At 44.7% G+C, this 21,635-nt stretch overlaps 1 protein-coding gene across 2 annotated transcripts in view; it reads right to left on the bottom strand.

Annotated features, from left to right (window-relative positions):
- LOC118399184 (probable ATP-dependent RNA helicase ddx6) overlaps positions 1 to 21,635 on the bottom strand; it is a 69,590-nt gene that overhangs the window by 31,432 nt on the left and 16,523 nt on the right. For both annotated transcript variants that reach the window (XM_035795051.2, XM_035795049.2), the window contains 4 exons: positions 20,737 to 20,883; positions 17,503 to 17,597; positions 17,063 to 17,185; positions 11,473 to 11,601 (listed from right to left, as the gene is read on the bottom strand). In XM_035795051.2, the coding sequence (XP_035650944.1) occupies positions 11,473 to 11,601; positions 17,063 to 17,185; positions 17,503 to 17,597; positions 20,737 to 20,883 (494 nt within the window). The remainder of the gene's footprint in view (positions 1 to 11,472; positions 11,602 to 17,062; positions 17,186 to 17,502; positions 17,598 to 20,736; positions 20,884 to 21,635) is intronic.

Raw genomic sequence — 21,635 nt, 5'->3', positions numbered from 1 at the left:
ACAACAGCCCGCTGAGAGTTTTCCAAAAGGCACCTAAAGGACTCTCAGACCACGAGAAACATGATTCTCTGGTCTGATGGAACCCAAGATTAAGCTATTTGGCCTGAATGTCAAGCATCACGTCTGGAGGGAACTTAACTATGGTGAGGAATGGTGGTGGCAGCAGCATGCTGTGGGGATTTTATTCAGTGGCAGGGGCTAGTCAGGATCGAGGGAGATATATCCTTGACTCACCCTACAGTATGGACGTGGTCAGTAGTTGTGGTTAGTAGTGTTGGTCAGCAGCTGTGTGGTTAGTAGTGGTGGTCAGCAGCTGTGGGGTTAGAAGTGGTGGTCAGCAGCTGTGGTTGTGGTGGTCAGCAGCTGTGGTTGTGGTGGTCAGCAGCTGTGGTTGTGGTGGTCAGCAGCTGTGGTTGTGGTGGTCAGCGGCTGTGGTTGTGGTGGTCAGCGGCTGTGGTTGTGGTGGTCAGCGGCTGTGGTTGTGGTGGTCAGCGGCTGTGGTTATGGTGGTCAGCGGCTGTGGTTATGGTGGTCAGCGGCTGTGGTTATGGTGGTCAGCGGCTGTGGTTATGGTGGTCAGCGGCTGTGGTTATGGTGGTCAGCGGCTGTGGTTATGGTGGTCAGCGGCTGTGGTTATGGTGGTCAGCGGCTGTGGTTGTGGTGGTCAGCGGCTGTGGTTGAAGTTAGTAGTGGTGGTCAGCAGTTGTGTGGTTGTGGTCAGCAGTGGTGGACAGCAGCTGTGATGTAGTTAGTAGTCAGCAGTGGTGGTCAGCAATTGTTTGGTTGTGGTATTGGTCAGCAGCTGTGGTGTGGTTAGAAGTGGTGGTCAGCAGCTGTGGTTGTGGTGTTGGTCAGCAGCTGTGGTGTGGTTAGAAGTGGTGGTCAGCAGCTGTGTGGTTAGTAGTGGTGGTCAGCAGCTGTGTGGTTAGAAGTGGTGGTCAGCAGATGTGTGGTTAGAAGTGGTGGTCAGCAGATGTGTGGTTAGTAGTGGTGGTCAGCAGCTGTGTGGTTAGTAGTGGTGGGCAGCAGCAATGTGGTTCGTAGCTGTGGCCAGCAAGTGTGTGGTTGTGGTTAGTTGTGGTGGTCAGAAGGTGTGTGGTTGTGGTCAGCAATTGTGTGGTTGTGGTTGGTGGTTAGTAGTGTTGGTCAGCAGCTGTGGTTAGTAGTGGTGTTCAGCAGTTGTGTGATTAGTAGTGGTGTTCAGTAGCTGTGTGGTTAGTAGTGGTGTTCAGTAGTTGTGTGGTTAGTAGTGGTGGTCTGCAGGTGTGTGGTTGTGGTTAGTAGTGGTGGTCAGCAGTTGTGTGGTTGTGGTTAGTAGTGGTGGTCAGCAGGTGTGTGGTTGTGGTCAGTAGTGTTGGTCAGCGGGTGTGTAGTTGTGGTTAGTAGTGGTGGTCAGCAGTTATGTGGTTGTGGCCAGCAGCTGTGGTTGTGGTTAGTAGTGGTGGTCAGCAGCTATGTGGTTAGTAGTGGTTGTCAGCAGTTGTGGCTAGTAGTGGTGGTCAGCAGTTGTGGCTAGTAGTGGTGGTCAGCAGGTGTGTGGTTGTGGTGGTCAGCAGGTGTGTGGTTGTGGTCCAGCAGTTGTGGTTGTGGTGAGTAGTGGTGGTCAGCAGTTGTGTGGTTGTGGTTTGTAGTGGTGGTCAGCAGCTGTGTTGTGGTGGTCAGCAGCTGTGTGGTTGGTTGGTGGTCAGCAGGTATGTGGTTGTGGTGGTCAGCAGCTGTGTGGTTGGTTGTGGTGGTCAGCAGCTATGTGGTTAGTAGTGGTGGTCAGCAGTTGTGGTTAGTAGCTGTGGTCAGCAAGTGTGTGGTTGTGGTTAGTTGTGGTGGTCAGCAAGTGTGTGGTTGTGGTTAGTAGTGGTCAGCAGTTGTGTGGTTGTGGTTAGTAGTGGTGGTCAGCAGCTGTGGTTGTGGTTGGTAGTGGTGGTCAGCAGTTGTGTGCTTGTGGTTTGTAGTGTTGCTCAGCAGCTGTGGTTGTGGTCAGCAGCTGTGGTTGTGGTGGTTGCTCAGCAGCTGTGGTTGTGGTGTTGCTCAGCAGCTGTGGTTGTGGTGTTGCTCAGCAGCTGTGGTTGTGGTTAGGGGTGTTGCTCCGCAGATGTGGTTGTGGTTAGGGGTGTTGCTCAGCAGATGTGGTTAGGAGTGTTGCTCAGCAGATGTGGTTGTGGTTAGGAGTGTTGCTCAGCAGATGTGGTTGTGGTTAGGAGTGTTGCTCAGCAGATGTGGTTGTGGTTAGGAGTGTTGCTCAGCCGATGTGGTTGTGGTTAGGAGCGTTGCTCAGCCGCTATGTGGTTAGTAGCGGTGGTCAGCAGCTGTGTGGTTAGTAGCGGTGGTCAGCAGCTGTGTGGTTAGTAGCGGTGGTCAGCAGCTGTGTGGTTAGTAGCGGTGGTCAGCAGCTGTGTGGTTAGTAGCGGTGGTCAGCAGCTGTGTGGTTAGTAGCGGTGGTCAGCAGCTGTGTGGTTAGTAGCGGTGGTCAGCAGCTGTGTGGTTAGTAGCGGTGGTCAGCAGCTGTGTGGTTAGTAGCGGTGGTCAGCAGCTGTGTGGTTAGTAGCGGTGGTCAGCAGCTGTGTGGTTAGTACGGGTCGCTCCTACCAGGTGGCATGGCGAGAATCTGTCTCCTCACCACGCGCTCTCACCACTGGTGTCCCCCAGGGGTCTGTTCTAGGCCCTCTCCTATTCTCGCTATACACCAAGTCACTTGGCTCTGTCATAACCTCACATGGTCTCTCCTATCATTGCTATGCAGACGACACACAATTCATCTTCTCCTTTCCCCCTTCTGATGACCAGGTGGCGAATCGCATCTCTGCATGTCTGGCAGACATATCAGTGTGGATGACGGATCACCACCTCAAGCTGAACCTCGGCAAGACGGAGCTCCTCTTCCTCCTGGGGAAGGACTGCCCGTTCCATGATCTCGCCATCACAGTTGACAACTCCATTGTGTCCTCCCAGAGCGCTAAGAACCTTGGCGTGATCCTGGACAACACCCTGTTGTTCTCAACTAACATCAAGGCGGTGGCCCGTTCCTGTAGGTTCATGCTCTACAACATCCGCAGAGTAGACCCTGCCTCACACAGGAAGCGGCGCAGGTCCTAATCCAGGCACTTGTCATCTCCCATCTGGATTACTGCAACTCGCTGTTGGCTGGGCTCCCTGCCTGTGCCATTAAACCCCTACAACTCATCCAGAAGCGGTGGTCAGCCAGTCTGGTGTTCAACCTTCCCTGTTCTCTCACGTCACCCCGCTCCTCCGCTCTCTCCACTGGCTTCCAGTTGAAGCTCGCATCCGCTACAAGACCATGGTGCTTGCCTACGGAGCTGTGAGGGGAACGGCACCTCAGTACCTCCAGGCTCTGATCAGGCCCTACACCCAAACAAGGCACTGGCTCTGTCATCCACCTCTGGCCTGCTCGCCTCCCTACCACTGAGGAAGTACAGTTCCCTTTCCCCCTCAGCCCAGTCAAAACTGTTCTGCTGCGCTGGCCCCCATACGGTGGAACAAACACCCCTCACGAACGCCAGGACAGCGGAGTCAATCACCACCATGATCTCGGAGACACCTGAAACCCCACCTCTTTAAGGAATACCTAAGATAGGATAAACTAATCCTTCTCACCCCCCTTAAAAGATTTAGATGCACTATTGTAAAGTGGCTGTTCCACTGGATGTCATAAGGTGAATGCACCAATTTGTAAGTCGCTCTGGATAAGAGCGTCTGCTAAATGACTTAAATGTAATGTAAATGTAGTAGTGGTGGGTGTCAGCTGTTGTGTGGATGCGGTTAGTAGTGGTGGGTGTCAGCTGTTGTGTGGATGCGGTTAGTAGTGGTGGGTGTCAGCTGTTGTGTGGATGCGGTTAGTAGTGGTGGGTGTCAGCTGTTGTGTGGATGCGGTTAGTAGTGGTGGGTGTCAGCTGTTGTGGGTGGATGCGGTTAGTAGTGGTGGGTGTCAGCTGTTGTGTGGATGCGGTTAGTAGTGGTGGGTGTCAGCTGTTGTGTGGATGCGGTTAGTAGTGGTGGGTGTCAGCTGTTGTGTGGATGCGGTTAGTAGTGGTGGGTGTCAGCTGTTGTGTGGATGCGGTTAGTAGTGGTGGGTGTCAGCTGTTGTGTGGATGCGGTTAGTAGTGGTGGGTGTCAGCTGTTGTGTGGATGCGGTTAGTAGTGGTGGGTGTCAGCTGTTGTGTGGATGCGGTTAGTAGTGGTGGGTGTCAGCTGTTGTGTGGATGCGGTTAGTAGTGGTGGGTGTCAGCTGTTGTGTGGATGCGGTTAGTAGTGGTGGGTGTCAGCTGTGTGTGGATGCGGTTAGTAGTGGTGGGTGTCAGCTGGTGTGTGGATGCGGTTAGTAGTGGTGGGTGTCAGCTGTTGTGTGGATGCGGTTAGTAGTGGTGGGTGTCAGCTGTTGTGTGGATGCGGTTAGTAGGGGTGGGTGTCAGCTGTTGTGTGGATGCGGTTAGTAGTGGTGGGTGTCAGCTGTTGTGTGGATGCGGTTAGTAGTGGTGGGTGTCAGCTGTTGTGTGGATGCGGTTAGTAGTGGTGGGTGTCAGCTGTTGTGTGGATGCGGTTAGTAGTGGTGGGTGTCAGCTGTTGTGTGGATGCGGTTAGTAGTGGTGGGTGTCAGCTGTTGTGTGGATGCGGTTAGTAGTGGTGGTGGTCAGCTGTTGTGTGGATGTGGTTAGTAGTGGTGGTCAGCTGTTGTGTGGATGTGGTTAGTAGTGGTGGTCAGCAGCTGTGTGGTTGTGGTTTGTAGTTGTGGTTAGCAGCTGTGTGGTTGTGGTTAGTAGTTGTGGTCAGCAGCTGTGTAGTTGGTCGTGGTGGTCAGCAGCTGTGTGGTTGTGGTTAGTAGTTGTGGTCAGCAGCTGTGTAGTTGGTCGTGGTGGTCAGCAGCTGTGTGGTTATGGTTTGTAGCGGTGGTCAGCAGCTGTGTGGCTGTGGTTAGTAGTGGTGGTCAGCAGCTGTGTGGCTGTGGTTAGTAGTGGTGGTCAGCAGCTGTGTGCATGTGGTCAGTTAGTTGTGTGATTGTAGTATAGTAGTTGTGGTCAGTATTTTTGTGGTTGTTGTCAGTAGTTGTGGTTTAGTAGTTTTGGTCAGTAGTTATGTAGTTGTGTTGCAGGTTCTTTAGGCCCTACATTATGGTCAGTAGTTGTGTATTTTTAAGGCAGCAGCTCCTCTTCCTGTGGTCCAGCTAAATTAAGGCAATATACAATTACAACACATTTCATTCCACAACATATATTATCTGACCCTGCTGGTCATCTTTGAACATCTTGGCCATGTTCTGTTATCATCTCCCCCCGGCACAGCCAGAAGAGGACTGGCCACCCCTCATAGCCTGGTTCCTCTCTAGGTTTCTTCCTAGGTTCTGGCCTTTCTATGTAGTTTTTCCTAGCCACCGTGCTTCTACACCTGCATTGCTTGCTGTTTGGGGTTTTAGGCTGGGTTTCTGTACAGCACTTTGAGATATCAGCTGATGTAAGAAGGGCTTTATAAATACATTTGATTGATTGATTTCACAATATGTTATCGGCTCCATGTAGTACTGTGCGCCTCCCAGTCTGTTGTGGACTTGGGGACTGTGAAGAGACCTCTGGTGGCATATTGTGTGTTCAGTAGTTGTGTGGTTATGGTCAGTAGTTGAGTTGGTAAGCAGTGTTGTGGTCAGTAGGATTTGTAAGTAGGTCTGCGGTTCAGTAGATGTGTGGTTGTGCTATGTAGCAGAGGTCAGTATTTGTGGTTTATTAATTTGTCAGCAGTTGTGTGTTGCAGGTTCTTTTGGCCTTACAGTATTGTTATGACGTGCCCGTTTTGGGTGAGGATCATAACCCCCTCGCTCTCCCGCCACAGGTTTATGACGGTCGTAAATACCGAAACTCCTTTCCCCACTCTGCCAAAATGAAGGTTGAGAATCGCTTAGTTACCTAAGAGAAAGACTGCAGTACGGTAACCTCAAAAGGTTGAATAATGAAACAATGTTTCTGTATTCCAACCAGTTGAAATTGTCTGTGGGAAGGTACTCAAAGAACAAACATGTCAAACTTCTTACTAATTTGTAATCTAACTACCACAGCAGAACATCATAACTGTTTCTCTGAATGTGTATATTTCTCAGTCACCAGATTTACATCTAAATATTGTGGAACGTATATGATTAAATATGAAACTTTGTGAGAAGATGAAAGATGTTAACATTCTCATTGATAAGGCTTTTTCAAGTAAAGTTTAACTAGTCAGTGACCCCACTCCGTGAACATAGACATTTACATCGGTGACATGTAACGCCCCCCTTTTCTACGGCAGTATAAAAACCCCTTCCAGCAAAATTTACATTAGACCAGAAAACATGGAAGCTGTCGCTACATGTTGAAATGGTTGGCAACTCTACCAAAGGACAAGACCAAAGAACGTGGAGATCATCCCCACACTGAAAGAGTTAAGAAATCTACAAACTAAAGACCAATTATTCAGGCTGCAGCTGTTTAAATACTTTAGTCTGGTAAAGGCATTTGATCTAAGAACAATGGTACTCGGAAAGATCCATTCTCAAGAACATTTATGAATGGTACTCCGATGTATCCATTATAACAAGCTACAACTACAAAAGACTGATCTCTGGTGGACAAACCAGAGACTTTCTGTTGACAATCTATCCAGCAGACAGACCGGCGATCACAGAGGGACAACAAAGGCTTACACTCATAAAATATGCACTGTACATTGGATTTCTAAAATCCAAATGAGCGGTTGTTAGGGTGCTAAATATCCATATTTACGATGGATGTATTCAACTGTATGTATGCATGTATGTAGTGGGTTCATTTTGTTCTCCCGCTCTTTATCGGTCCCAACCCCTTTACTTTGTCTACCAAGTCATATCGGTTTATGTGTGTGTTTACGTGATTTGATTCGTTAGTAAATAAATAATTATACAAATTGGTTTATCGCCGATTCATGATTTATGTTATGGTTGGTGCAGATATCCAAGGGTTTGCGACGTTCAGGAAAGAGACTGATGAGATAACAATACATTAATAGAAGACTAATTGATAAGATAAAATAGTTAGTCGGGAAATTGCAACTCTATAAACAATTTTCCCGTGGTGCCCCGACTTCCTAGTTAATTACTATTCCGTGATTCGTTTAATCAATAGTTATGGCAATAAGGAATAGTTACACAGAGAATGGATCTGATATAACAGTCTTCACATTTAATGAGAGCAAACGCTACGACAGCATGGACATTGTCAGTAGTTGTGCGGTTCATTAGCTGTGGGCCAGTAGTTGTGCGGTTCATTAGCTGGGGGCCAGTAGCTGTGTTCAGTAATTGTGGGGTTGTGTTCAGTAGTTGCGTGCGTGGGCCAGCAGCTGTGTGGTTGTGGTCAGCAGCTGTGTGGCTGTGGTCAGCAGCTGTGTTCAGTATTTGAAGACAGTAGTGGTCAGGAGTTGTGTGCATGGGGCAGTAAGTAACCTAGTGGTTAGAGCGTTGGGCCAGTAACCGAAAGGTTGCTAGATCGAATCCCTGAGCTGACAAAAATCTATCGTTCTGCCCCTGAACAAACTAACCCACTGTTCCTAGGCCGTCATTGGAAATAAGAGTTTGTTCTTAACTGACTTGCCTTGTTAAATAAAGGTGAAATAAAAAAAACATGTAAAAAAAGCTCCTGACCATAACCACCGCTCCTGACCATAACTACTGACCACGTCCATGCTGTAGGGCTAAAGAATCTGCAACACAATCCCACAACTACTGATCACTACTAACTTAAGCTACTAAATCACAACAAAAATACTGACCACAGCTAATAACTACATCTACTGACCACAACTACCATTACTGACTGCAATCACACAAATAGTTGAACACTTTATTTATATAACCTTTATTTAACCAGGTAGGCCAGTTGAAAACAAGTTCTCATTTACAACTGCGACTTGGCCAAGATAAAACAAAGCAGTGCGACAAAAAAACACAGAATTACACATTGGATAAACAAACAGTCAATAACTGTCACGCCCTGACCATAGTAAGCTGTTATTTCTCTGTGTTGGTTGGGGCGTGATGGTGACTTGGGTGGGTCATCTAGGTGAATTTGTATGTCTATGTTGGACTGATATGGTTCCCAATCAGAGACAGCTGTTTATCGTTGTCTCTGATTGGGGATCATATTTAGGCAGGTATTTCACCTTTGTGTTTCGTGGGATCTTGACTGTGTAGTTGCCTGTCTGCACTTTTTTGATGAGCTTCACGGTTCGCTTGTTCATTTTGTTGGTTTGTTCGGTGTTCATTCATTAAAAGAGAATGTACGCATTACTATGACGAACGCGACAATAACACAATAGAAAGATCTATATACAGTGTGTGCAAATGGAGTAAGGAGGCAATAAATAGGCCATAGTAGCGAAGTAATTACAATTTAGAAAATTAACACTGGAGTGATAGATGTGCAGATGATGATGTGCAAGTAGAAATACTGGTGTGCAAAAGAGCAAATAAGTAAATTAAAACAATATGGGGATAGGTAGTTGGTAGGTAGTTGGATGGCATATTTACAGATGGGCTGCAATCGGTAAGCTGCTCAGCTGTGGCATCAGTATTTGTGGTCAGTAGTTTGTCAGTTTTGTTGTATTCTGTTGTGGTCAGTATTTTAGTAGTTTTGGTCAGCAGTTGTGTGCTTGTGGTCATTATAGTTGTGTACTTGTAGTCATTAGTTTTATTCAGTAGTTGTGTGGTTATGGTCAATTAGTTGAGTGATTTTGGTTCAGTAGTTGTCGGTCCGTAGTAATTGTGGTCTGTAGTGTGGTTGAGGTCAGTAGTTGAGTGGTTGTGTGTTCAGTAGCTGTGGTCAGTAGTGTTGTCAGTTGTGTGGTTGTGGTCATTAGTTGTGTGGTGGTCAGTAGGAGTGTGGTTGTGGTCAGTAGGTGTGTGGTTCAGTAGTTGTGTAGTTCTGGTCAGCTGTGGTCGTTATCAATAGTGGTTTAGTAATGTCAGTTGTGTTTGCAGGTTCTTTGAGGCCTACATTATGGACGTGGTCAATAGTTGTTGTCAGTAGGTGTGAGTTTCACTATGTGCTCTCCAACTGTGTTCCAGGGGTCCTAGATCTATAGGCTGTTTAGAGTCATCTTGCCACTTTAGTTGCGATATAAACCTTATTAAAACATACAGGCCTATGGCCAAAGACAGATGTGTGCGACTATGATTTCAAAACGTTTTTTTTTTTTTTTTTTTTTTTTTTTATGTATGTGCCATTTCTTGCCTTAGAGGCTGCACACACTGGGCATCATTCACAAATTAAAATACATAATTCACTAACGATTATTGTCAATTTAATCTAGTCTTTAAATATACTGTCATGGCCAAAAGTTTTGAGAAGGACAAATATTAATTTTCACAAAGTCTGCTGCCTCAGTTTGTATGATGGCAATTTGCATATTCTCCAGAATGTTATGAAGAGTGATCAGATTAATTACAAAATCCCTCTGCCATGCAAATTAACTGAATCCCCAAAAAACATTTCCACTGCATTTCAGCCCTGCCACAAAAGGACCAGCTGACATGTCAGTGATTCTCTTGTTAACACAGGAGTGAGTGTTGACAAGGACAAGGCTAGAGATCACTCTGTCATGCTGATTGAGTTCGAATAACAGACTGGAAGCTTCAAAAGGAGGGTGGTGCTTGGAATCATTGTTCTTCCTCTGTCAACCATGGTTACCTGCAAGAAAACACGCGCAGTCAATATTGCTTTGCACAAAAAAAGGCTTCACAGGCAAGGATATTGCTGCCAGTCAGATTACACCTAAATCAACCATTTATCGGATCATCAAGAACTTCAAGAAGAGCGGTTCAATTATTGAGAAGAAGGATTCAGGGCGCTCAAGTCCAGCGAGTGCCAGGACCGTCTCCTAAAGTTGATTCAGCTGCGGGATCGGGGCACCGCCAGTACAGAGCTTGCTCAGGAATGGCAGCAGGCAGGTGTGAGTGCATCTGCACACACAGTGAGGCGAAGACTTTTGGAGGATGGCCTTGTGTCAAGAAGGGCAGCAAAGAAGCCACTTATCTCCAGGAAAAACATCAGGGACATACTGATATTCTGCAAAAGGTACAGGGGTAAAGTCATTTGCTCTGATGAATCCCCTTTCCGATTGTTTGGGGCATTTGGAAAAAAGCTTGTCTTGAGAAGACATGGTGAGCGCTACCATCAGTCCTGTTTCATGCCAACAGTAAAGCAGCCTGAGACCATTCATGTGTGGGGTTGCTTCTCAGCCAAGGGAGTGGGCTCACTCACAATTTTGCCTAAGAACACAGCCATGAATAAAGAATGGTACCAACACATCCTCAGAGAGCAACTTCTCCCAACCATCCAGGAACAGTTTGGTGACGAACAGTGCCTTTTCCAGCAGGATGTGGCCCAGAAGTTAATTGACAGCATGCCAGAGCGGATTGCAGAGGTCTTGAAAAGGGTCAACACTGCAGATATTGACTCTTTGCATCAACTGCATGTAAACTGTCAATAAAAGCCTTTGACACTTATGAAATGCTTGTAATTATACTTCAGTATTCCATAGTAACATCTGACAAAAATATCTAAAGACACCGAGGCAGCAAACTCTGAAAATTAATATTTGTGTCATTCTCAAAAGTTTTGGCCACTTTTTGATTTAGAATGGACCATTATCAGGCACCTGAGGGAACAGGGGCAGGTGAACAATAGCACGTCACCCATATGGACTTAAATAGCAAATCAAGGATGCTTTTCCCACGGGTAACTGTCATGCCAGGCAGGTAGGCTACCCCTGTGATAAAGCAAAGCACTTAATATTAGGAAATTTGATAAATAAATATAGCAGGCCTAGCCTATAGAAAGCGAATGGGATCCTCTTTAAAATAGAGCCCATTAAAACTGTTCTCCTACAATTGCATAGCCTATAGAAATGTTGTGCAACATGAGTTGATTATATGAACAATAGAGCGCTGCATACAAGCCATTAGCGACTGGCAGTTATAACAAGTTCGGTAGGCTACGAATGAGCATCGGTGGCATGAGAGTACAGTTTTGGAGAAGCCTAGTTACCATGACTAAACGAGTCACATGGAATTTGACTGTGGTCATGACTCGTGACCGCCGGTGTGGCGGTAACACGGTCACCATTACAGCCCATTTAGTATGTGGATGCTACGACTTTTCACAGGTTAAACTTGAAGAATTATCATTCACGATTGACAGTGAGAAATGTGAAGGAGACCATAAAATGTGTGGGTAAAGTAGAGGTAAAGAAAATGTGATCCGAAACACGTGCAGAAGCTTCGGGACCTTTAGTCCTGGGGGAAAAAGTCAGATCTGCAGCCACGGCCTTAAAAGATTGTCAAACTCATTACTACCGACGGTAATAAAGGCTGCCTGTAAAAGGCTTTGTGGTACACTAATCTGCGCCCACATACCAGACTACATGTACATTCATGTATATGCGTCCAATGTTTTCAAGGCTTACCCGCGAGAAGAGTGTGTTGAGACAGTGGACTTTTTGTCTCTCAGTGACGTAGGCATAGTACTGGGTGATGCCCTTCAGAGTCAGTTCCTCCATCAGGTTGATCTCATAGGGCTTCTGCAGGTGCTTGCCCTGGTGGAGAGGGAGCAGAAAGGGAGGAGAGCGTGATGACAGAAACAGGGACAAGAAAAGAGAAAAAAAGGAGGAGAGAGGGTTATTGAAGTGCCTGAGTAAATCAATGCTAGGATAACTACACATGTGCATGGCCGCACACACACAGCTAGACCCTTGCAGCAACTTAAGACGAAACGGACATACAAGAACACCAATGCTTGATAAATAGTGCATAAACTATTGTCAAGGATAATTTGCATGAATAAATGAGGAAATAAACAAAAACATGTATTTGTTTAGATTGTATAATTATACAAAACATATCCTTGACAAAACATAGGCCTATAGCCGTAATTTCATTCCCCTTGCAATGAAAACATTAGCGCAATCCATTTGATCAACTTTATTTGTAGTAACTGGTTATAGTAATTAATCAAGTCCGGTTATAGCTTCTTTTGACAAAGTAGAAACTTAAAAAGATGAATATAACCAGCCAGGTGCACGGCTGAAATTATTTGCCGTATTCCTAAACAAAACCACCAGCGCATGAACAATTGTAAAGGATGAACTGCATAAATGCATTTGTGGAAATATATTCATGACAAAATGACTTGTTGATTGTACTGGAAAATGTAGGTGTCCTTACATGCATGCATGTATTTAGCATGAAACAATGTCGTCTTCCCTTTATGCTTCTGGCCCACAGTCAGCACACCGCTTCGTGGCTTTGTGTGAGCAAGCCCCACAAACAAAAACTGTTACACTGAACAGTTTTCACAGGCCTCGTTTCATATGCACCTGCCGCAGGTGTGGCAGAATCTCTCTGAAACGATTGAGTGGCATGGTCTCTCGGAAAAAGTCCACCCCATACAGTGCATTCGGAAAGTATTCAGACCCCTTGATCCCCCCCCCACATTGTACTACGTTACAGCCTTATTTAAAAATAGATTAATTTGTGTTTTATTCCATCAATCTACACAAAATACCACATAAAACAAAAACAGGTTTAGATTTTTTTGCAAATGTATAAACTGAAATTACTTTATTAAGCATTCATTTTGTTGAAGCATCTTTGGCAGCAATTACAGCCTTGATTCTTATTGGGTCTGACACTACTAGCTTGGCACACCTGTATTTGGAGAGTTTCTCCCATTCTTCTCTGTAGATCTTCTCAAGCTCTGTTAGGTTGGATGGGGAGCGTCGCTGCAGATATTTTCGGGTCTCTCCAGAGATGTTCGATCGGGTTCAAGTTCGATCGGGTTCAAGTCCGGGTCTCTCAAGGACATTGAGACTTGTCCCGAAGCCACTCCTGCGTTGTTTTGGTGTACATAGGGACATTGTCCTGTTGGAAGGTGAATCGTTGCCCCAATCTGGAGCAGGTTTTCATCAAGGATCTTTTTGTGCTTTTCTCTGTTCATCTTTAACTCAACCTAGTTTCCCAGTCCCTGCCACTGAAGAGCATCCCAACAGCATGATGCCACCACCATGCTTCACCGTAGTGACGGTATTGGCCATGTGATGAGCAGTGCCTGGATTCCTCCAGATGTAACGCTTGGCATTCAGACCAAAGAGTTCGATCTCGGTTTCATCAGACCTGAGAATCTTGTTTCCCATGTACTGAGTCCTTTAGGTGCCTTTTGGCAAACTCCAAGCAGGCTGTCATGTGCCTTTTAATGGAGAGTGGCTTCCATCTGGTCACTACCATGAAGGCCTGATTGCTGGAGTGCTGCAGATAAAGTTGTCCTTCTGGAAGGTTCTGCCATCTCCAGAGAGGAACTCTGGAGCTATGCCAGAGTGACCATCAGGTTCATGGTCACCTCCCTGACCAAGGCCCTTCTCCCCCGATTGCTCAGTTTGGCCAGGCGGCCAGTTCTAGGAAGAGTCTTGGTGGTTCCAAACTTCTTCCATTTACGAATGATGTAGGCCATTGTGTTCTTGGGCACCTTTAATGCTGCAGAAATGTTTTGATACCTTTCCCCAGATCTGTGCCTTGGCACAATCCTGTCTCGGAGCTCTACGGACAGTTTGAGACCTCATGGCTTGGTTTTTGAACTGACAAGCAATGGTAACTATGGGACCGTATATAGTGCCTTTCCAAATCATGTCAAATCAATATTTTATACATTTGCAAAAATTTCTAAAAACCTGATTTAGCTTTGTCATTATGGGGTACTGAATCTAGATTGATGAGGACTTTAAAAAACATCAATTTTAGAATACAGTTCTAACGTAACAAAATGTGGAAAAAGTGAAAGGGTCTGAATACTTTCCGAATGCACTGTAGCCATCAGACCAAAATGACTCTACATACATGCTCTTCTGTCGTATGCACAGCAGACATACAAGAGTGCAATACATGCTTTGATTTAGTGCATAGACATGTCACATGTATGGTTTCCTTTTCTGTCGCATGAGCAACAGTACAATCTCTGATGTGCCGCAACACCTGCATTTGACAAACTCCTCCCTTTTTTTTACCCAAACCCTGCCATCTGTCCCAGACTGGTCTCACCGTGGCAGTTGGGATCAGTCTTAGCTGGCTCTGTTCTGGTTTTTCTGCGGCGAGGCCCAGGCATTGGAGGCTTGAAGTCAACATCAGAATCAGATGAACACTTCATCAGCAACGTCAATTTCAAGCTCAATATCCTCCATCCGACTCATAATACACTGCTCAAAAAAATAAAGGGAACACTTAAACACAATGTAACTCCAAGTCAATCACACTTCTGTGAAATCAAACTGTCCACTTAGGAAGCAACACTGATTGACAATAAATTTCACATGCTGTTGTGCAAATGGAATAGACAACAGGTGGAAATTATAGGCAATTAGCAAGACATCCCCCAATAAAGGAGTGGTTCTGCAGGTGGTAACCACAGACCACTTCTCAGTTCCTATGCTTCCTGGCTGATGTTTTGGTCACTTTTGAATGCTGGCGGTACTTTCACTCTAGTGGTAGCATGAGACTGAGTCTACAACCCACACAAGTGGCTCAGGTAGTGCAGCTCATCCAGGATGGCACATCAATGCGAGCTGTGGCAAGAAGGTTTGCTGTGTCTGTCAGCGTAGTGTCCAGAGCATGGAGGCGCTACCAGGAGACAAGCCAGTACATCAGGAGACGTGGAGGCCGTAGGAGGGCAACAACCCAGCAGCAGGACCGCTACCTCCGCCTTTGTGCAAGGAGGAGCACTGCCAGAGCCCTGCAAAATGACCTTCAGCAGGCCACAAATGTGCATGTATCTGCTCAAACGGTCAGAAACAGACTCCATGAGGGTGGTATGAGGGCCCGACGTCCACAGGTGGGGGTTGTGCTTACAACCCAACACCGTGCAGGACGTTGCCAGAGAACACCAAGATTGGCAAATTCGCCACTGGCGCCCTGTGCTCTTCACAGATGAAAGCAGGTTCACACTGAGCACATGTAACAGACGTGACAGAGTCTGGAGACGCCGTGGAGAACGTTCTGCTGCCTGCAACATAATCCAGCATGACCGGTTTGGCGGAGGGTCAGTCATGGTGTGGGGTGGCATTTCTTTGGGGGCCGCACAGCCCTCCATGTGCTCGCCAGAGGTAGCCTGACTGCCATTAGGTACCGAGATGAGATCCTCAGACCCCTTGTGAGACCATATGCTGGTGCGGTTGGCCCTGGGTTCCTCCTAATGCAAGACAATGCTAGACCTCATGTGGCTGGAGTGTGTCAGCAGTTCCTGCAAGAGGAAGGCATTGATGCTATGGACTGGCCCGCCCGTTCCCCAGACCTGAATCCAATTGAGCACATCTTGTCTCGCTCCATCCACCAACGCCACGTTGAACCACAGACTGTCCAGGAGTTGGCAGATGCTTTAGTCCAGGTCTGGGAGGAGATCCCTCAGGAGACCATCCGCCACCTCATCAGGAGCATGCCCAGGCATTGTAGGGAGGTCCTAAAGGCACGTGGAGGCCACACACTACTGAGCCTCATTTTGACCTGTTTTAAGGACATTACATCAAAGTTGGATCAGCCTGTAGTGTGGTTTTCCACTTTAATTTTGAGTGTGACTCCAAATACAGACCTCCTTTGATTTCCATTGATAAATTTGTGTGATTTTGTTGTCAGCACATTCAATTATGTAAAGAAAAAAGTATTTAATAAGAATATTTCATTCATTCAGATCTAGGATGTGTTATTTTAGTGTTCCCTTTATTTTTTTTGAGCAGTGTATATATATATATTAAAATGTTTAAATAAAAAAAAAATATATAAAATAAAAAAAAATTCAATTAAAAAAATATATATAATAATAATAAAAAAATAATAAAAAAAATCGGCCAATTAATCAGTATCTGCTTGTTTTGGTCCTCCAATAAAAATCGGTATTGGCGTTGAAAAATCATACATCGGTCGACCTCTAATTCCAGGTGACTACCTCATTTGTAAGTCGCTCTGGATAAGAGCGTCTGCTAAATGACTTAAATGTAAATGTAAATGTATGAAGCTGGTTGAGAGAACACCAAAAGTGTGCAAAGCTGTAATCAAGGCAAAGGGTGGCTACTTTGAAGAATCTCAAGTATATTTTGATTTGTTTAACACTTTTTTGGTTACTACATGATTCCATGTGTGTCATTTCATAGTTTTGTCTTCACTATTACTCAATGTACAAAAATAGTTATAATAACAAAAAACCCTGGAATGAGCAGGTGTCCAAACTTTTTACTGGTACTGTAAATGCTACAGTAGCAGTCTAAAGTATTTCCACCATTTTGTTTCATAGCTGGTAAATAAAAACAAATAACTATTTTGTTCACAAGCTAGGTTGTTTTTCTATGCTCGAGTTTCAACTGCTGGGAAAGAGATGACAACGCGTCTACTTGTCAGGATCAATCTCACAGGCACGAACCTCCCGCATTTAAAGGGGCAGGTGAACATTTCTCTCATCTGTTCTATTTTGGTTTAAAGACTCAGGTCACAATACATTAAATTAAACAATACACAACATTACTTCTTACTAGTAATACATTAAATTGTTTTAGGTACTTTACAAAGAACCACACATTTTTTATGTTTTGTTGGTGTCATTTTAGAGCGGCTGAAGGACAAAAAAACAAATATAATGCCCTGACTAACGCATTTCACATTTATATTTGTGTTCAATGTACTACACCTGCCATTTAGAGTGTGCTGACTTTGGCTAAAAAGGGTAACCTCAAGCAGGCTGTGAATCTGGGGTCGAGGCTCTGTGGGCTGCAGTGCAGGGAGCTTCAGGGCCTCTGATAAACGGGCAAGGGAGAAGGCCAAGCGCATCAGGTGACCCCACACACAATCTTGCCCAATGTTTTGAGCTGCTGTTCTCCAGAAGGAGATCAAGGGTAACACTGTTCAGCAAGAATAGCAACATTTCCATGTAAATGGACAATAAAGTATATTTTCTAGTTACGGAAAAGCAGAACAGAATGGCCTGTTGGTGATACCACATGGCTGCCAACATGTGGCACTACTCACCATGAACTTCTGCACGCTGATGGGGAAGGTGGCAGAGTAGAGTAGGATCTGACGGCCCTTGGCCAGGAAGCTGATGATATCCTCGATGAGCACTACAAAGTCCTGAGACAGCAGCTTGTCTGCCTGAGAAGAGAAAACATTCAAATGGAGCATTAGCGGAGTCACACAGTATTCTCAAAAAACTGTTTTAATCATGTATTTCTATTAATTTGCTACCACTGGTATGTAATTGATATTTAGCACTTGTTGCCGGGGAAATGTTACATGTAGCTCCTTTAACCTTTTTGGTAGGTTGATGAACCAGATGAGATTTGAATGAAGAATAGTGAGTGGCTCGTAACAAAATAGATCAAGAGGACTGATTCTCTGGAGTCATCTACAGTAGTTGATTACAGTCCGTGGTTGATGGACTCAGGTACCACATGTATTTACACACTAACCTCATCCATCACCATCATTTGGACTCTATCCACTTTGGCAACGCCCTTCTTTATCAAGTCTAGGATCCTGCCGGGTGTGGCTATGACCACATGCACTGAGAAAGAATCAGAAACACCATCATTACAGATATGGCATTGTGTACAGCTTTACGGTTTTGTGACTTGTTTGTATTGTACAGTGTGGTCCGAAATGATTGACACCCTCAATGAAGATGAGTAAAAATGACTTTCAAATAAACAAAATACAGAGCTACGCTATAAAGAGTTGAAGTCAGAAGTTTAAATAGACTTAAACTCAGTTTCACAATTCCTGACATTTAATCCTAGTAAAAATTCCCTGTCTTGGATCAGTTAGGATCACCATTTTATTTTAACAATGTGAAATGTCAGAATAATAGTAGAGAGAATAATTTATTTCAGGTTTTATTTCTTTCATCACATTCCCAGTGGGTCAGAAGTTTACATACTCAATTAGTATTTCAGGTAGCCAGCCTTCCCAAAGCTTCCCACAATCAGTTGGGTGAATTTTTGCCCATTCTTCCTGACAGAGCAAGTGTAACTTAGTCAGGGTTGTAAGGCCTCCTTGCTCACACACACTGTTTCAGTTCTGCCCACAAATTCTCTATGGGATTTAGGTCAGGGCTTTGTGATGGCCACTCCAATTCCTTGACTTTGTTGTCCTTAAGCCATTTTGCCACAACTTTGGAAGTATGCTTGGGGTCTTGCGACCAAGCTTTAACTTCCTGACTGATGTCTTGAGACGTTGCTTCATTATATCCACAATTTCTCCTCATGATGCCATCTATTTTGTGAAGTGCACCAGTCCCTCCTGCAACAAAGCACTCCCACAACATGATGCTGCCACCACTGTGCTTCACGGTTGGGATGGTGTTCTTCAGCTTGCAACCTCCACACTATATCCCATAATGACAAAGCAAAAACAGGTGTAGAAATGTTTGCAAATGTATACATAAAAAAATAAAAAATAAAAAAGATGAAATTAATCATTTACATAAGTATTCAGACAATGATGCTACAAGCTCAGCACACTTGTATTTGGGGAATTTCTCCCATTCTTCTCTGCAAATCCTCTCAAGCTGTGGCAGGTTGGAAAAGGAATGTCGCTGCACAGCTATTTTCAGGTCTCTCCAGAAATGTTCGATCTGGTTCAAGTCCGGACTCTGGCTGGGCCACTCAAGGACATTGTCCCGAAGCCACTCGTGCGTTGTCTTGGCTTTGTGCCGTTGTCCTGTTGGAAGGTGAACCTTCGCCCCAGTCCGAGGCCCTGAGTGCTCTGGAGTAGCTTTTCAGCAAGGATCTCTGTACTATGCTCCATTCAGCATTCCCTCGATCCTGACTAGTCCCAGTTCCTGCCGCTGAATAACATGCCCACAGCATGATGCTGCCACCACCATGCTTCACCATAGGGATGGTGCCAGTTCTCCAGATGCGACACTTGGTAACCAGGCCAAAGAGTTCCATCTTGGTTTCAATCTTCAGTGACCATCGGGTTCATGGTCACCTACCTGACCAAGGCCCTTCACCAATTGCTCAGTTTGGCCGGGCCTTGGTGGTTCCAAACTTCTTCCATTTTTTATGAATGATGGAGGCCACTGTTCTTGGCGACCTTAAATGCTGCCCTTCCCCATATGTGTGCCTCGACACAATCCTGTCTCGGAGCTTCACGGATAAGTCCTTCGAACTCATGGATAGGTTTTTGCTGACGTGCACGTCAACTGTGGGACCTTATATAGACTGGTGTGTGCCATTCCAAATCATGTACAATGAAATGATTTTACCACTGGTGGACTCCAATCAAGTGGTAGAAACATCAAGGATGATCAATGGAAATAGGATGCACCTGAGCTCAATATTTCACCTCATAGCAAAGGGTCTGAACACTTATCTTACAAAAACTGTTTAAAAGTTTAGGGTAACTCAGAAATGTCCTTGTTTTTGAAAGAAAAGCAAATCGTCTGTCCATTAAAATAACAGCAAATTGATCAGAAATACAGTGTAGACATTAATGTTGTAAAGGACTATAGTAGCTGGAAACAGCTGATTTTTAATGGAATATCTACATTGTCCCATTATTTATTTTATTTCACCGGGTAGGCAAGTTGAGAACAAGTTCTCATTTACAATTGTGACCTGGCCAAGATAAAGCAAAGCAGTTCGACACATACAACAGAGTTACACACGGAGTAAAACAAACAAACAGTCAATAATACAGTAGAAAAATAAGTTTATATTATAAGAAAGTAAGTTACTTACTTGTTTCTGGCCATTTTGAGCCTGTAATCAAACCCACAAATGCTGATGCTCCAGATACTAAACTAGTCTAAAGAAGGCAAGTTTATTACTTATTTAAATCAGAACAACAGTTTTCAGCTGTGCGAAAATAATTGCAAAAGGGTTTTCTAATGATCAATTAGCCTTTTAAAATTATAAACTTGGATTAGTCCGTCATGTGTCACAGCATCAGCGGACTGAGCTTGTTGTCATTGCATCATCGGAGGGTGAGGGCTAGGGCCATTCCCTGCAGAAATGTTTGGGAACTTGCAGGTGCCTTGGTGGAAGAGTGGGGTAACATCTCACAGCAAGATCTGGCAAATCTGGTCCAGTCCATGAGGAGATGCACTGCAATACTTAATGCAGCTGGTGGCCACACCAGATACTGACTGTTATTTTTGACCCCCCCCTTTATTCAGGGACACATTATTCCATTTATGTTAGTCACATGTTTGTGGAACTTGTTCAGTTTATGTCTCAGTTGTTGAATCTTATGTTCATACAAATATTTACACATGTTAAGTTTACTGAAAATCAACACAGTTGACAGTGAGAGGACATTTCATTTTTTGCTGAGTTTAGATATTCCATTAAAAATCAGACTTTCCATTAGTCATTTACAACATTAACAGTGTCTACACTGTACTTCTGATCAATTTGATGTTATTTTAAATGGACAAAAAAATTAGCTTCTCTTCCAAAATCAAGGACATTTCTAAGTGACCTCAAACTTTTGAAAGGTAGAATACACACATGTAAAACATTTTAAAAACCTATTTTGGCTTTGTCATTGTGGAGTACTGTGTGTAGATTAACGCTGTAACGTAACAAAACGTGGAAAATGTCAAGGGGTCTGAATACTTTCCAAATGCACTGTATTTATCACAAGGTTCCATTGTTGGTATTTAGTAACGGAATGTGATGCTGCTGTTGGGTAATTACCAGTCTCGTCCAGGCGCATGATGTCATCTCGCAGGTTGGTGCCGCCCGTGGTGGCCATGACCTTCACGCCGCCCAGGTGCTTACTGATCTGGATACTGATCTGGCTAACCTGCAGGGCCAGCTCACGAGTGGGCACCATCACAATGGCTTGGGAGAGGTATAGATAGGGCAAGTGTAAGACAAAAGTGATTTGACAGAGTAGTAGTATGGCTCCAAACAGTGACCATTTAGTTGCATTTTGCAACCCTTTGACTTGACTGTGTGAGCTAAACTGTCCAGTCAAGGTTCCCTCTAAGCACCAGATTGAACTTCACTCAACTGTCCAGAGTTTTCCCCATTAACACTCAACATACCGAAACAAAATGAACTATGCAATATCAAACATGCAAAACTAACTAGGCAAGACATGTTGATGTAGGCAGGACGCATCGGAGTACGATTTTATTGCATTGACAGACTCAGCCCGTACTCTACACAGACCGGTGCGGTATAACCATCAGAGCTGCACTAGGCCTATATGCAAATAGACTATTGCCATATATGGATCTCCGCCATTTACCTTGAACTGTTTACAGCATGAGCAGTCGTGAATAGATGCGCTTGTTTTGAGATGTACACATTTTGTTCATATTATTTTCTAGTTAGTGAGTTATTAGCCCAGTTATAGATCATTTGTAGTCAGCGATAGTAGAGTGATGGCTTCCTACTAGAGCACAAAATAAGTACATTTCTAGACATCTTTGAAAAGCAAGTCAGATAAAGAGTTGTCTTAAAGGGGCAGTGCTGTATTTTCAGACAGGCTTGAATAGGCTAAGTAGCCAATAGGCAGAGGGTAACATAATTTGTCTGATTCTCTTTGATAATGGTATGGGAATAATAATGCGTTTTATTTTGTAAAG

Source organism: Oncorhynchus keta, chromosome 20, assembly GCF_023373465.1.
Source record: "Oncorhynchus keta strain PuntledgeMale-10-30-2019 chromosome 20, Oket_V2, whole genome shotgun sequence".
NCBI lineage: Eukaryota > Metazoa > Chordata > Actinopteri > Salmoniformes > Salmonidae > Oncorhynchus > Oncorhynchus keta.
The sequence above is the reverse complement of the archived record's forward strand: the minus strand, read 5'-3'. Positions and strand labels throughout refer to the sequence as shown.